The 12,782-nt window shown below is 47.1% G+C and overlaps 1 protein-coding gene across 4 annotated transcripts in view; it reads right to left on the reverse strand.

Moving 5' to 3' along the window:
* LOC142776558 (uncharacterized) overlaps positions 1-12,782 on the reverse strand; it is a 313,558-nt gene that overhangs the window by 170,929 nt on the left and 129,847 nt on the right. For all 4 annotated transcript variants that reach the window (XM_075880432.1, XM_075880431.1, XM_075880430.1 and 1 more), the window contains one exon: positions 292-384. In XM_075880432.1, coding sequence (XP_075736547.1) covers positions 292-384 — 93 coding nt within the window. The remainder of the gene's footprint in view (positions 1-291; positions 385-12,782) is intronic.

Here is a 12,782-nt window from a genome sequence, read left to right on the forward strand (position 1 = left end):
CAGACCGCAAAGCTGGATTGCGGTGTAAGAGGGTTTTTTCAGTGTTGCTGGTGCCGAAATATCGATAACGCGAGAACTCTTTTGCCTTTGGGTGTCACACGTGTCTGGCACTTTCGATGCGTTTACTATGCGCCGTTGTTCTCAAAACCTTTTGCTCGGATCATGCTCAATGTTACAGGGGATCTCACCGTATTGCAATGAGTGTGTAAGTGTAGATCACGCGACGCTTCGTGTAAAGTTTGGGTGATAAGAGCAATGATTCAACAAAAATATCGTGGTGCGTGCACTTACCTGCGTTAAACATAGGGTCTCTGGAAGAAGGGTGAGTGCCCTGACGGATTTCCTCGACGGGGATGCCAAACACCGGCTGCATTATGGGTGCACCTGAAAAGCAGTAAAAAAAGAATGCCACAGGCTTCAGCCTACTCCTCCGGCAATGAACTTGTTTACTGAGATAGCGGAACGTCTATACTGTTTTTCGCATATGTGCATGCAGTGCCCATGACCACTGTGCTGGATCGAACAGGAATAGGTTGATATGCAATATTATGAGTTTAGCAACGAAGAAGAATTTTCACCGGCTAAAGTGGTCGTGCTTTCGCGGCATTTCGAGTGTATCGGCCGCCTTTATGGAAGGTATAGAGAGAAAATCTAAATTACCAATTTATTTCTTCAATGTAAGATCGAAAAAAAAACGAAAAGGACGAAGGGTAAAAAGCACAGCAAAAAAAGTACACAAACATTCGTCTTTGCCTTTTTTGCTACTCAAAACAAAGAACATTGACAGATAAACAAGCCCGTATTGCTACCCTCGGTAATAATGAGCATTTTAAAGGAATACAGGAGGTGCTAAACCAGGGTGGAGTCCCTCAACGCATCGCAACACTTCCTCCTCCGGTGTCCCATCACGGAAGCACCAGAGGTAGTTAAGATGGGCGCATTCATACCATGGTCGTCGGCAGAGGGTTGCAAAAGGGCCACGCCCAAAAACTTGAATATGGCCGAAATTTCGAGGGTGAAGTGCAGGTCCAGCCACTTCAGGTGTTCAGCCGCCAGGGTCGTCAGACTTTGAAGATCAGCGCTTTACTCTGCCAGTAAAACAAGATCATCTGCAAACAGCAAGCCAGGCACGTCCATGCCTCCTAGACCCCAGAATTCATGAGTCAGTACGCGAAGCCAACTCTTGATAATTCGAGTGCCTCCGCGAGCCCCGCAAATAGAGTACTCTTGTCATCATCACAGGATGCGCTCTGTTGTCCATAAAACATGCCACCACAGAGTTGTCTGCCTAGAGCCGCCAGAGGAATCCAGTGCAGACACTAAGAATTTGTCGTTTTTCTAACTTGAAAAAGCACTCTGCGTTTAGCACACTATAGGAAGCCTTGGCTACATCCAGAAAGCATCTGAGCAGGCATCTTGTTTCTCTTCATGCCGTCTCGATGGCCTGGGCGAGCCCGAAAACGTTGTGTTAATATCGCCGGTTACATCAGAAGCCATTCTGGATTTCAGACAGTATGCCACTTTGAACCGTTCAGCCACTGAACCAGATATTCAAGACCTGAGTGAAGAGTCTAAACAAGACGCTCGTCACTGAGATTGGTCTATGGTCACACAGCAGTCCAGCTTCGCCTCCTCGCTATGCACCTCATTCTTACTCGGCCGCATCCTGTAAGATGGGAATGGACCGTCCTTCAGAATGGTAGGCCATATTTCCGCGAGGTGTTCAAGCGCAGACTTTTCCAGGCATTTCACGAGGCCCACTGGTATACCGTCCATGCCGGTAGCAGTGCTTGCACTGATATGCGGGAGTGCATGCTCAGTACCTATCGTCGTCACTTTCCAATGGCCCTCTTAACTTGGTTGCTGAGGTCCATCGTTGGGGTTGAAGTTCACAGCTGGGGTCTATTTGTGATGTGTGGGACTTGAGAGGTCTCGCACGTGGTCAATGGTGTGTGTCGCGAGATCAGTGACTGGCTGGTTGCTAGAGTGATGTCGAATTTTGGGTGCGGGGTAATACCATGTAAAGAGGACACATATTTCTAAAATTTGTTAGCACTATTACGCCCTCCCTCTGTAATAGCTCGCAATTGTTCACTGTTTTGCTGAGATATTTCACTATGTACGAGGACCCGCATTTCTTTTTTGAGGCGGATGTATGGCTCCCAGGTACACATGCACTCCTCTCCTGGGATAGTCTAGCAGCCGCCCTGGGTTTGCAATTCGCCATTCGTCTTGCAGTAAGGGCCCTCTGTACGTCTTTGGCTTCGTGCCGCCAACCTTTGCGCCGCAAACCGCCACGAGAATTCACGCGAATTTCGTTCCTATTCGTGGCGCATTCCAGTTCTAGCAAAAATTTATCATAATTTGGTGATTCCATCGATTGGAAGTTCTCTTCGAATAAGTTTGCGACTGAAGAATGCACTTACAGTGAGAGGCTCTTCTAAGCCAGGCTGTGACGTTCCTTTTCAATGGTTCACAACGTAGATCTAGAAAAAGGCAACTTTATTCAATCGCGGTAGCTTCCTATAGGCTGAATTTACCCTTCTAATCTATGTTTATGTGAGGGAGACATCGTGCTAGAACAGGTGTCACAAGCGTGTAGTCAATTTAGCTGCGACTGTTCCTGGTGCACCAGGTGTACTGGCCTTCTCACCCTGGACGAAGATTAGGTATATCTAAGGTAAGCGAATATGCCAGTGTCAGCAGTCGTTCCCCATTGGCATGTTAAAAACCACCCAGAGCTTGCACTTGGCCGTTGAAATCGCTCACTACGAGGACCTATCGCTGGTTTTCCCATCTTGCCACGTCTTCTCGGATGCATTGAACCATCGTAGAGTCTCCGGCGTCTGCTTCAGCGGATACAGCAAACTTTAGCACTCCTAGAAGGACTAGTAGCCTCTGCAATTTGCCCTCCTTGCACTTATGCTGAACACACGAGCTGTGCAGCTTCCTCCACGAAGATCCAGTTTTCCACTAGAAAGCAACTCCTCCCCCTTAGCTCAATACACCTGAGTGGTTCAGGCCAGCCCCATGCCAAGGTTTAGGTAGTGGTAGCTGTTCCATTACTCGAAGGTGTGTTTCGACAACAGAATATATCTCTATGACTTTGTCACTCAACATCCGACACAGTTCTTCCCGCTTGCTCGTAGTTCTGCAACACGTAAGTTAAAGAAGCCAATCTGTATCTCTTTATTTTTTTTCCGAAATCGGTGGCGGCGGGCAGTTCTCTTCTTTAGGGTCTGTGCCAGAAGTGATTCTGCCACCTATGTGAATTGGCCATTTGGAGGATTTCCTAGCCTAGGGCAGTCATTACAGAGGTGTTTGGGTTCACACTCCACGCCATGCGCTTGTGAATGTCTGATGAGGTGAAGCCATAAAAAGCACAAACATGCCCCCCGATTGCTGCCCTAGTTGTTCAGCGACGTACTCACTATAAAACGTGCCGCTCATCTTATCTTGCAGGGACATTGTGACACTGACAAACTGCACACGTGTTCCAATGTCCGAAGAAATTCGACGTATGTTTTTGTTCCAAGACTTACACTTGGTCCGCATGGCATTGCCGTTGGGCCCTTGTTTTAGGACACCGTAGAACACAAAGAAGTGGCCTTTGCTGTTGCATTTCAGGAAGGTATTTGTGACTTGAGCTTATCGGTCGAGTCCTGAGATGCGTCGTTGTGTTGGATGTCACCGAGGCTGGCGTGCAGTACCACGACGGCCTCCGTTCATTTCCAGATGTCCTCCACTGTTCCATCAACTCAATTGTTTCCACAAGTGTAGCAACTTTTTTCGTTCGGCAGTGTGCACTGCTGTGCCATACGGTAGCTTGGAGTACTGTATGTTTCATTTACGTGCATTGTTATCCCCATAGACGAAAGCAGTGACAAATGCAATCGGCAAATGTGAAGGGCATGCTTCTTGTGCGTAGATGCTGCGGAGGCCTAGCTATCGTCTGCCCTTTCCTTTCACCGTCACTTCCGCGCGTGCTTGACGAATTTCGTTTGGCAGCCTACGTCGCCGCCGGAAGAGCAACCCCCTAGTTCTTGATCGTTGTTAAGATTGTTCTGTGATTGGTGTGTATATACACTGCCGGTATCAATGGCCGCAGTTTTCACAGCCTCCGTATCATATCATGCTTTTTTTACCTCTTTGCATTCCTTCTGGGGCATAGGTTACGTCCCGTTGTCAGCCGTAACATGATGCGACCCTTCTGTATTTGCGTCTGGGATCCTCCCTTCTCTCTCTTCAGTTCGTCCAGCTGCCCCGGACGCTGATAAACTCGCGCCTGGAGTTCTTTGTGCATGTAAGTCTCGTTCCTGCTAAAAGAGAGCGTCATTCAGTCTTGCCTCTGGATTCTGTAGCTGGAACGCACTACCTTCTTCATGTTCTGCAGCGACTGCGCCAACTGCTCACGCACGACGTTCAGCCGAACGCACTGTTTGGATTCATTGTCTGGTGCCGGCTCTGCCTGCTTTCGCGATTAAAAAAGTCGTATGCTCGATGTCTATTCACACATGGCAGATTTTACACGCCACCCAGCATTCTCTCCTGCTTCTGGTTTCATTGGACCATCTTCGTTTGGCTCGCGTTCCACCCATTTTGCGGTTCCTGGGCCTATTCGGTTCTGCTTCCTGCGCATCGAAACGTCCCGCCTCCGTGCACTGCTAAAGTTCGAGCCACTCAGTACCTCCAGCGCCACCTATTTCCGAATGTCTTACCCACTCACACAAGCTTGTACAAGCGCGCGCCACCTCTTGTCCTCAGGTGGTACCACAGCATGTCAATGTTTCTGTCGCTGCTCTAGACCGGCCAGTGTGGCCTCGTCCTCACATAAGCTTGAACACCACGAGGCAGCACCGTCACCGCACATAGATGTTATCCCTAAAATTCCTTAAACTCGATGAGACACTCCCCCGCACCCAGAGCACAGCACTAGCAAGCTTATACCTGCATTGGCGCTTTAGAACAGCGCCATCTATCCTTTTTATTGTCAACTATACAAATTAGTATATATATATATATATATATATATATATATATATATATATATATATATATATAAGAATAAAGGAGCACACATACAAAAATTTGATAATTGTTTACTGTGCGTTTCGGCCGTGGCACGGCCTTCGTCAGGATTTCCCTACAGAATTCCACTGCCTGTTTACTCTACGTTTCGGTAATTATATTTTCACCGGACCCACACAATTTCTTTTTTGAATCATATATATATATATATATATATATATATATATATATATATATATATATATAAATATATATAGTCTAGTAGATCCTCCGTGAGCGGTCACAACGTGGTTTATTTCGACGTTTCGGCCTAGAGTCTGGCCTTCATCATATATATATATATATATATATATATATATATATATATATATATATATATATATATATATATATATATATATATATATGTTAAGCGGCGATGGCGTAGTGGTTAGAGCATCCGCCTCGTATGCAAGAGGTCAGAGTTCCAATCCCGGTGCCGCGCAGTTCCCAACCGGTTAAAAAAAATCCGCGTGTTGATGGAACTGCATTAAGAGGCCTGGGGTGGGGCCTCGCCGGTAACCACTGCCGGAAACGCACTCCCTCACCAAAGAAAGATTGGCCACCCTGGTGAAGTACCTGGCCACTACCTTCCACATGCATACGTCAAATAACTCATGGCCCTCAGTCCCCAGGAGCTGCGAAGCAACTGACCACGGCGGCGGTCAGATCTGCAACGCAGCAGAGGGTGCTAAGAATCTCTGGATCCGGACAGGCCGCCATTGGAACCTGAACTTGGCAACGTTTAACGCTAGAACATTTTCTAGTGAGGGAAGTCTAGCTGTACTATTCGAGGAGCTAGAGGGTGTTAAATGGGATATAATAGGGCTCAGTGAGGTTAGGAGGTCAGATGAGGCCGATACGGGGCTACAGAATGAGCACGTCCTTTGCTATCGGGGCTTGGGAGACAGAAGAGAACTGGGAGTGGGGTTCCTAATTCACAGAAACATAGCTGGCAACATAGAGGAATACTATAGCAATAATGAAAGGGCGGTAGGTATTGTAATTAAACTGAATAAAAGATACAAGACGAAGGTAGTACAGGTTTCCGCGCCTACATCCAGCCACGATGACGCTTCAGTTGAAAGCTTCTATGAAGACGTGGATTCGGCAATGAGTAAGGTAAAAACACAGTATACTATAGTGATGGGCGACTTTAATGCAAAGGTAGGAAAAAAGTAGGCTGGAGACCAAGCAGTAGGAGATTATGGCATTGGTACTAGAAACGCCAAAGGAGAGGTACTAGTAGAATTCACAGAACGGAATAATTTACGGATTTTGAATACCTTCTACCGAAAACGAGAAAACTGCAAGTGGACATGGAGGAGCCCTAATGCGAAAATAAGAACGAAATAGACTTTATAACGAGTGCACACCCAGGAATCGTGCAGGATGTGGAAGTGGTTGGCAAGGTACGATGCAGTGACCATAGAATGGTACGGTCTCGAATTCGCCTAGACTTGAAGAAGGAACGACAGAAACTGATACGCAAGAAACCAATGAAGGAGCTAGCCCTGAGAGGGGAAGTACAGGAATTCGGAGTGTCGCTGCAGAACAGGTACTCCGCTCTTAGTGAGAAAACCAACCTTAGCGTAGATACAATGAAGGATAATCTGACGAGTATCATTACGGAGTGTGCAGAGGAAGTTGGAGGCAGGGTAGTTAGACAGGACACTGGCAAGCTTTCCCAGGAAACGAAAAACCTAATCAAGAAGCGTCAAATCATGAAAGTGTCAAGTACAACAGACAAAATAGAACTGGCAGAGCTTTCGAAGTTGATTAATAGACGTAAGGTATGCGATGCAAGAATGTATAACAAGGAGAGAATTGAACACGCTCTGAAAAACGGAGGAAGCATCAAAGCGGTGAAGAGAAACTTGGGATAGGCCGAAGTCGGATGTATGCACTAAGGGACAAAGCAGGCAAAATAACTACCAATATGGATAGGATAGTTAAAATAGCGGAGGAGTTTTACAGAGATCTGTACAGTAGCTGAGACAACCACGACCTTATTACTATAAGAACTAGCAGTAACCCAGATGACACCCCACCTGTAATGATAGACAAAGTCAGAAAACCTTTGGAGAGAATGAAAAGAGGCAAATCTGCTGGTGAAGATCAGGTAACATCAGATCTGCTGAAAGATGGAGGACAGATTGTGTTATAAAAACTAGCCACCCTGTTTACGTGGTATCTCCTGACGAGAAGAGTACCAGAGTCTTGGAAGAATGCTAACATCATCCTAATACATAAGAAAGGAGATGACAAGGACTTGAAGAATTACAGGCCGATCAGGTGGCTCTCTGTAGTATACAAGCTATTTACAAAGGTAATTGCTAACAGAGTAAAGAAAACATTAGAATTCAATCAACCAAAGAAACAAGCATGATTTCGAACAGGCTACTCAACAATTGACCAGATCCATACTATCAATCAGGTAATAGAAAAATGCTCAGAGTATAACCAAACACTATACATAGCATTCATAGATTACGAGAAGGCATTTGATTCAGTAGAAATATCAGCCGTCATGCAGACACTGCGGAATCAGGGCGTAGATGAAGTATATATAAACATTCTAGAAGAAATCTACAGGGGATCAACTGCTACCATAGTGCTTCATAAAGAAAGCAACAGAATACCAATCAAGAAGGGTGTAAGGCAGGAGGACACAATCTCCCCATTGCTATTTACCGCGCGCTTACAGGAAGTTTTCAGAAGCCTAGAATGGGAACAGTTAGGGATAAGAGTTAATGGAGAATACCTTGGTAACCTGCGCTTCGCCGATGACATTGCATTGCTGAGTAACTCAGGGGACGAACTGCAACTCATGATTAAGGAGTTAGAGAAGGAGAGCAGAAAGGTGGGTCTTAAAATTAATCTGCAGAAAACGAAAGTAATGTACAACAACCTCGGCAAAGAGCAGCGCTTCGAGATAGGTAATAGTGCACTTGAAGTTGTAAAAGACTATGTCTACTTAGGACAGGTAATAAACACAGAGCCGAACCACGAGATTGAAGTAACTAGAAGAATAAGAATGGGGTGGAGCACATTTGGCAAGCACTCTCAAATTATGACAGGTAGATTGCCACTATCCCTCAAGAGGAAGGTATATAACAGCTGTATCTTGCCGGTACTTAGCTACGGAGCAGAAACCTGGAGACTTACAAAGAGGGTTCAGCTTAAATTGAGGACGACGCAGCGAGCAATGGAAAAAAATGGTAGGTGTAACCTTAAGAGACAAGAAGAGAGCAGAGTGGATTAGGGAACAAACGGGGATTAAGGACATCACAGCTGAAATCAAGAAGAAGAAATGGACATGGGCAGGGCATGTAGCGCGTAGACAGGATAACCGCTGGTCATTAAGGGTAACTGACTGGATTCCCAGAGAAGGGAAGCGGGTTAGGGGGAGACAGAAGGTTAGGTGGGCAGATGAGATTAAGAAGTTTGTGGGTATAGGCAGCAGAGAGCACAGGACCGGGTTAACTGGCGGAACATAGGAGAGGCCTTTGTCCTGCAGTGGACGTAGTCAGGCTGATGTTGATGATATATATATTGATTGATATGTGGGGTTTAACGTCCCAAAACCACCATATGATTATGAGAGACGCCGTAGTGGAGGGCTCCGGAAATTTAGACCACCTGGGGTTCTTTAACGTGCGCCCAAATCTGAGCACACGGGCCTACAACATTCCCGCTTCCAGCGAAAATGCAGCGGCCGCAGCCGGGATTTGATCCCGCGACCTGCGGGTCAGCACAGCCGAGTACCTTAGCCACTAGACCACCACGGCGGGGCTATATATATATATATATATATATATATATATATATATATATATATATATATATATATATATATATATATATATATATATATATATATATATATATATATATATTTATATATATGGGATATGGCACAACGGGAGCGTTGTCAACAAGGATAAATATATTTATTTCCCAACAGTTTCGGGAGGGGACCTCCCTTCATCAGGGGATGAGTGATACTGACATGAACTTCCTTGCTGCCACGTCCCTCTCGCCTTGAAAGACGTTTGCGAGAGTGAGAGGGAACTGGAAGAAGGAAAAAAAAGAGAGAAAAAAGACGAAAAAAGAAAGAAAAGAAAGAAAGTAAAGAGAAAGAACCACTGTCAACACTGAGAACGAAGCCAACTGTCCGTCTACATCCACCTACGGTTCATATCACGTGCTGTTCTCTTTTTTTTTCCACATGCACATACAAAGTGTTTACGTTCGCCTACCACTTCATGACCGTTGAAGGGAAATGGACGGAGATTAAAGGTAAATAGCCGACCGACCCATTAACGAGAAACCTTTCCTTTACACACACCGCACGCCGCCCGCCGAACGACCAAACGACCAATTACGGGGAAACCCCTTTCTTTAGGCACGCCGTCCCGGACCCTCCCGGCACCGCGGCGACAATCTTGGGTGGCCCGACACACGCCAAGAACTGAACAGCACGTGATATGAACCGTAGGTGGATGTAGACGGACAGTTGGCTTCGTTCTCAGTGTTGAGAGTGGTTCTTCCTCTTTTTTACTTTCTTTCTTTTCTTTCTTTTTTCGTCTTTTTTCTCTCTTTTTTTCCTTCTTCCAGTTCCCTCTCACTCTCGCAAACGTCTTTCAAGGCGAGAGGGACGCGGCAGCAAGGTAGTTCATGTCAGTATAACTCATCCCCTGATGAAGGGAGGTCCCCTCCCGAAACTGTTGGGAAATAAATATATTTATCCTTGTTGACAACGCTCCCGTTGTGCCATATCCCATACCTTCACGAAGACTAACTGGCCCATTGAATTATTACTCCCACTATATATATATATATATATATATATATATATATATATATATATATATATTGTTACGCCACGTATGTGCCGGACGAAGAAGGAAAAAGAAGCAAGGGGTGTGGAAGGAGAAGATCATCATCATCTGCCTGCGCCGATACGGCTCGTCCCTCGAACCGTGTATCAATAAACCCCCAGACGCCTACTGAGGTCGTAACAGAGTGGTGGAGGTGCTGGGTATAGGAACCAACGACGGGACCGCTACCCCTCGGATTTCGCCGGAGTCGTCGCCTCGCCGGCCTGCCTCCTTCTTTGGCCATCATGCCTGACGAAACAGAAGCTCGGGAACCAGTCCCCAGCAGTTCTTGGCCGTATCACAGAGAGCCACGAACCTTCTCCGGGAGGGCCAATGACGACGTGGACTCATGGCTCAAACATTTCAAGCGAGTAAGCAACTGCAACAAATGGGATGCTGCCTCCCAACTGTCACGCGTTGTTTTCTACCTCACTGATGTTGCCCTCGTTTGGTATGAGAACCATGAAGATATTCTGACAACATGGGAACGCTTTGTTGAAGAAATCAAGAAGTGTTTCGGCAACTCAGCTGCAAAAAAGAAGCTTGCCGAGCAGAGTCTTGCACAGAGGGCCCAGCTATCCGGTGAGACCTGCACCGTGTATACTGAAGAGATTTTGAGGCTGTGTAGGGAAGTCGATTCCAGCATGTCGGAAGAGGACAAGGTGGGGCATTTGCTGAAGGGAATTGCAGAAGATGTTTACAACTTCCTTATTAGCAGGGAAAGCCTGACTTCAGTGTCTGACGTTGTACGGCACTGCCGCACGTTTGAAACCCTGAAGCAGCGCAGAATAGCGCCTAAGTTTGGTCGTCTGGCAAATGTCACCTCAGTAGCCAGCATAGAAGCGGCCTCAACTGGTGACCTTTCGGCAACCATCCGCCAAATTGTTCGGGAAGAGTTACTCAGACATGGCGAAATGACACGTGAACGGGCAGCTGCCACGTCTCCATCCTATTTCCCGCAGGACACCACTGCCCCACAGCTTACAGTTTATGAACATCCATCCGTCAACGCAACGGAGGTTGCAGGGCCTCGGCGTATTCAGCAGTCAAGTCCGGTTTTTTACGAGCGATCACAGTACCCTCAACGTTTCCGTTCCGTACGCCCATACCACCCACCGACAACTGATTTCATTGAATCTCGGGCTTACGCGAACGCTCGCAGACGTGAACACTTCGAAGAACGGCGACGACCTCGTCCTGCGCCTGTGTGCTACAACTGTGGTCTGACTGGTCACATATCGAGGTATTGCGATCGTTCGCGCATACCACGCTATGATCAGTGGACAAGCTTGACCGATAAACCTGCTGTCCCACCTTTTCAAGGACACTGGCCCACCGACTCAAGACCCGGCAGCAGCTTCTGGCACGGACACTGGCGCAACAACTCCCCTGCCTCTGATCGAAGTGTGACGCCACCTCCTGCGCCTCGATCCCACCGGTCTCCATCGCCACGGCGCCGCCCATCGTCACCACATCAGGAAAACTAAACAGTGCGGCCGATGGGGGTGAGGTCGCTGGTGACTTGCTGCAAAACGAAATACCCCCGTCTGTGTTGATGTTCAAGAACAAGGTAGAAGTTTTTGTTGATGGTGTGTGTACGATGGCTTTGGTGGACACTGGTGCTACAGTTTCGATTATGAGTGCTGCTTTTAAACACCGTTTAGGACAAAAGGTGATGTTTTTGTGGGAGAAGGCAACAACATTCTGTGGCGTTGGTGGTAACTCGCTGTGTCCCATTGGTGTCTGTACCGCAGAAGTGTGCTTGGGTGATCAAGTGTTTGTCACAGAGTTTACGATTCTTCCAAGGAGCACACACGACATAATCCTGGGGATTGACTTCCTTCGAATGTGTGGCGCCACTGTTGATTGTAGAAATGGAGAGGTGTACATATGTGATGCTGCCCCTGGAGAACTATTAGAGAATTCAGACAGGGAGCACGGTGCGCTCCGGGTCAGTGAAGATAGCATTGTGCCGGCATTCTCTGCAGTCTGTGTTCCTGTATACTCTTCACGCATTGAAAACAGTGACAGTGCGTTCGACGCATTAGTGGAGCCCTTTCATCTCAGTTGCATTAAGAAGAACACATTGGTGCCGCATTGCATAGTGTCACTCGTTCAAGGACGCACAGGACTATGGGCGGTAAACTGTTCAGCTGAGTCGGTGGTTCTACCAGGAGGACTGAAGCTTGCCAAGTTCAAAACATACTCACCGATGGCAGTGGCTGCCCTCAGTGATGCTCCAGGTGGGGCCTCAGCCAATACTTCTACGGCCGATTCAAAACTTTTACCTATGATCGACAAGTCACTTACTACTGACAAACGCCGCATGCTTCTGGACGTTTTGTCAAAATACGTGGCGATTTTCGATTTTTCCCATGACCATGCGCCCTCGATTCCCGCGTCTCGGATTCTCCACAGGATAAACACGGGAACAGCACAGCCCATCCGCCAGAAACCCTACCGAGTGTCGCCGTCTGAGCGCAAGATAATTGATGAACAAGTGCGTGATATGCTGCAGAAGGGTGTCATTCGAGAATCATCGAGTCCTTGGGCGGCTCCCGTGATTCTAGTCAAAAAGAAGGATGGTACCTGGAGATTCTGTGTGGACTATCGCCGTCTAAACTCCGTCACAAAGAGAGATGTCTACCCTCTCCCACGCATTGATGACGCTCTAGACTGCCTCCATTCAGCATCCTACTTTTCGTCCATAGACTTACGCTCAGGCTATTGGCAAATACCTGTGCATTCAATGGACAAAGAAAAGACGGCTTTCGTTACTCCGGATGGACTATATGAATTTAACGTGATGCCTTTTGGTCTATGTAACGCGCC

Source organism: Rhipicephalus microplus, chromosome X (assembly GCF_043290135.1).
Source record: "Rhipicephalus microplus isolate Deutch F79 chromosome X, USDA_Rmic, whole genome shotgun sequence".
NCBI classification, from domain to species: Eukaryota; Metazoa; Arthropoda; class Arachnida; order Ixodida; family Ixodidae; genus Rhipicephalus; species Rhipicephalus microplus.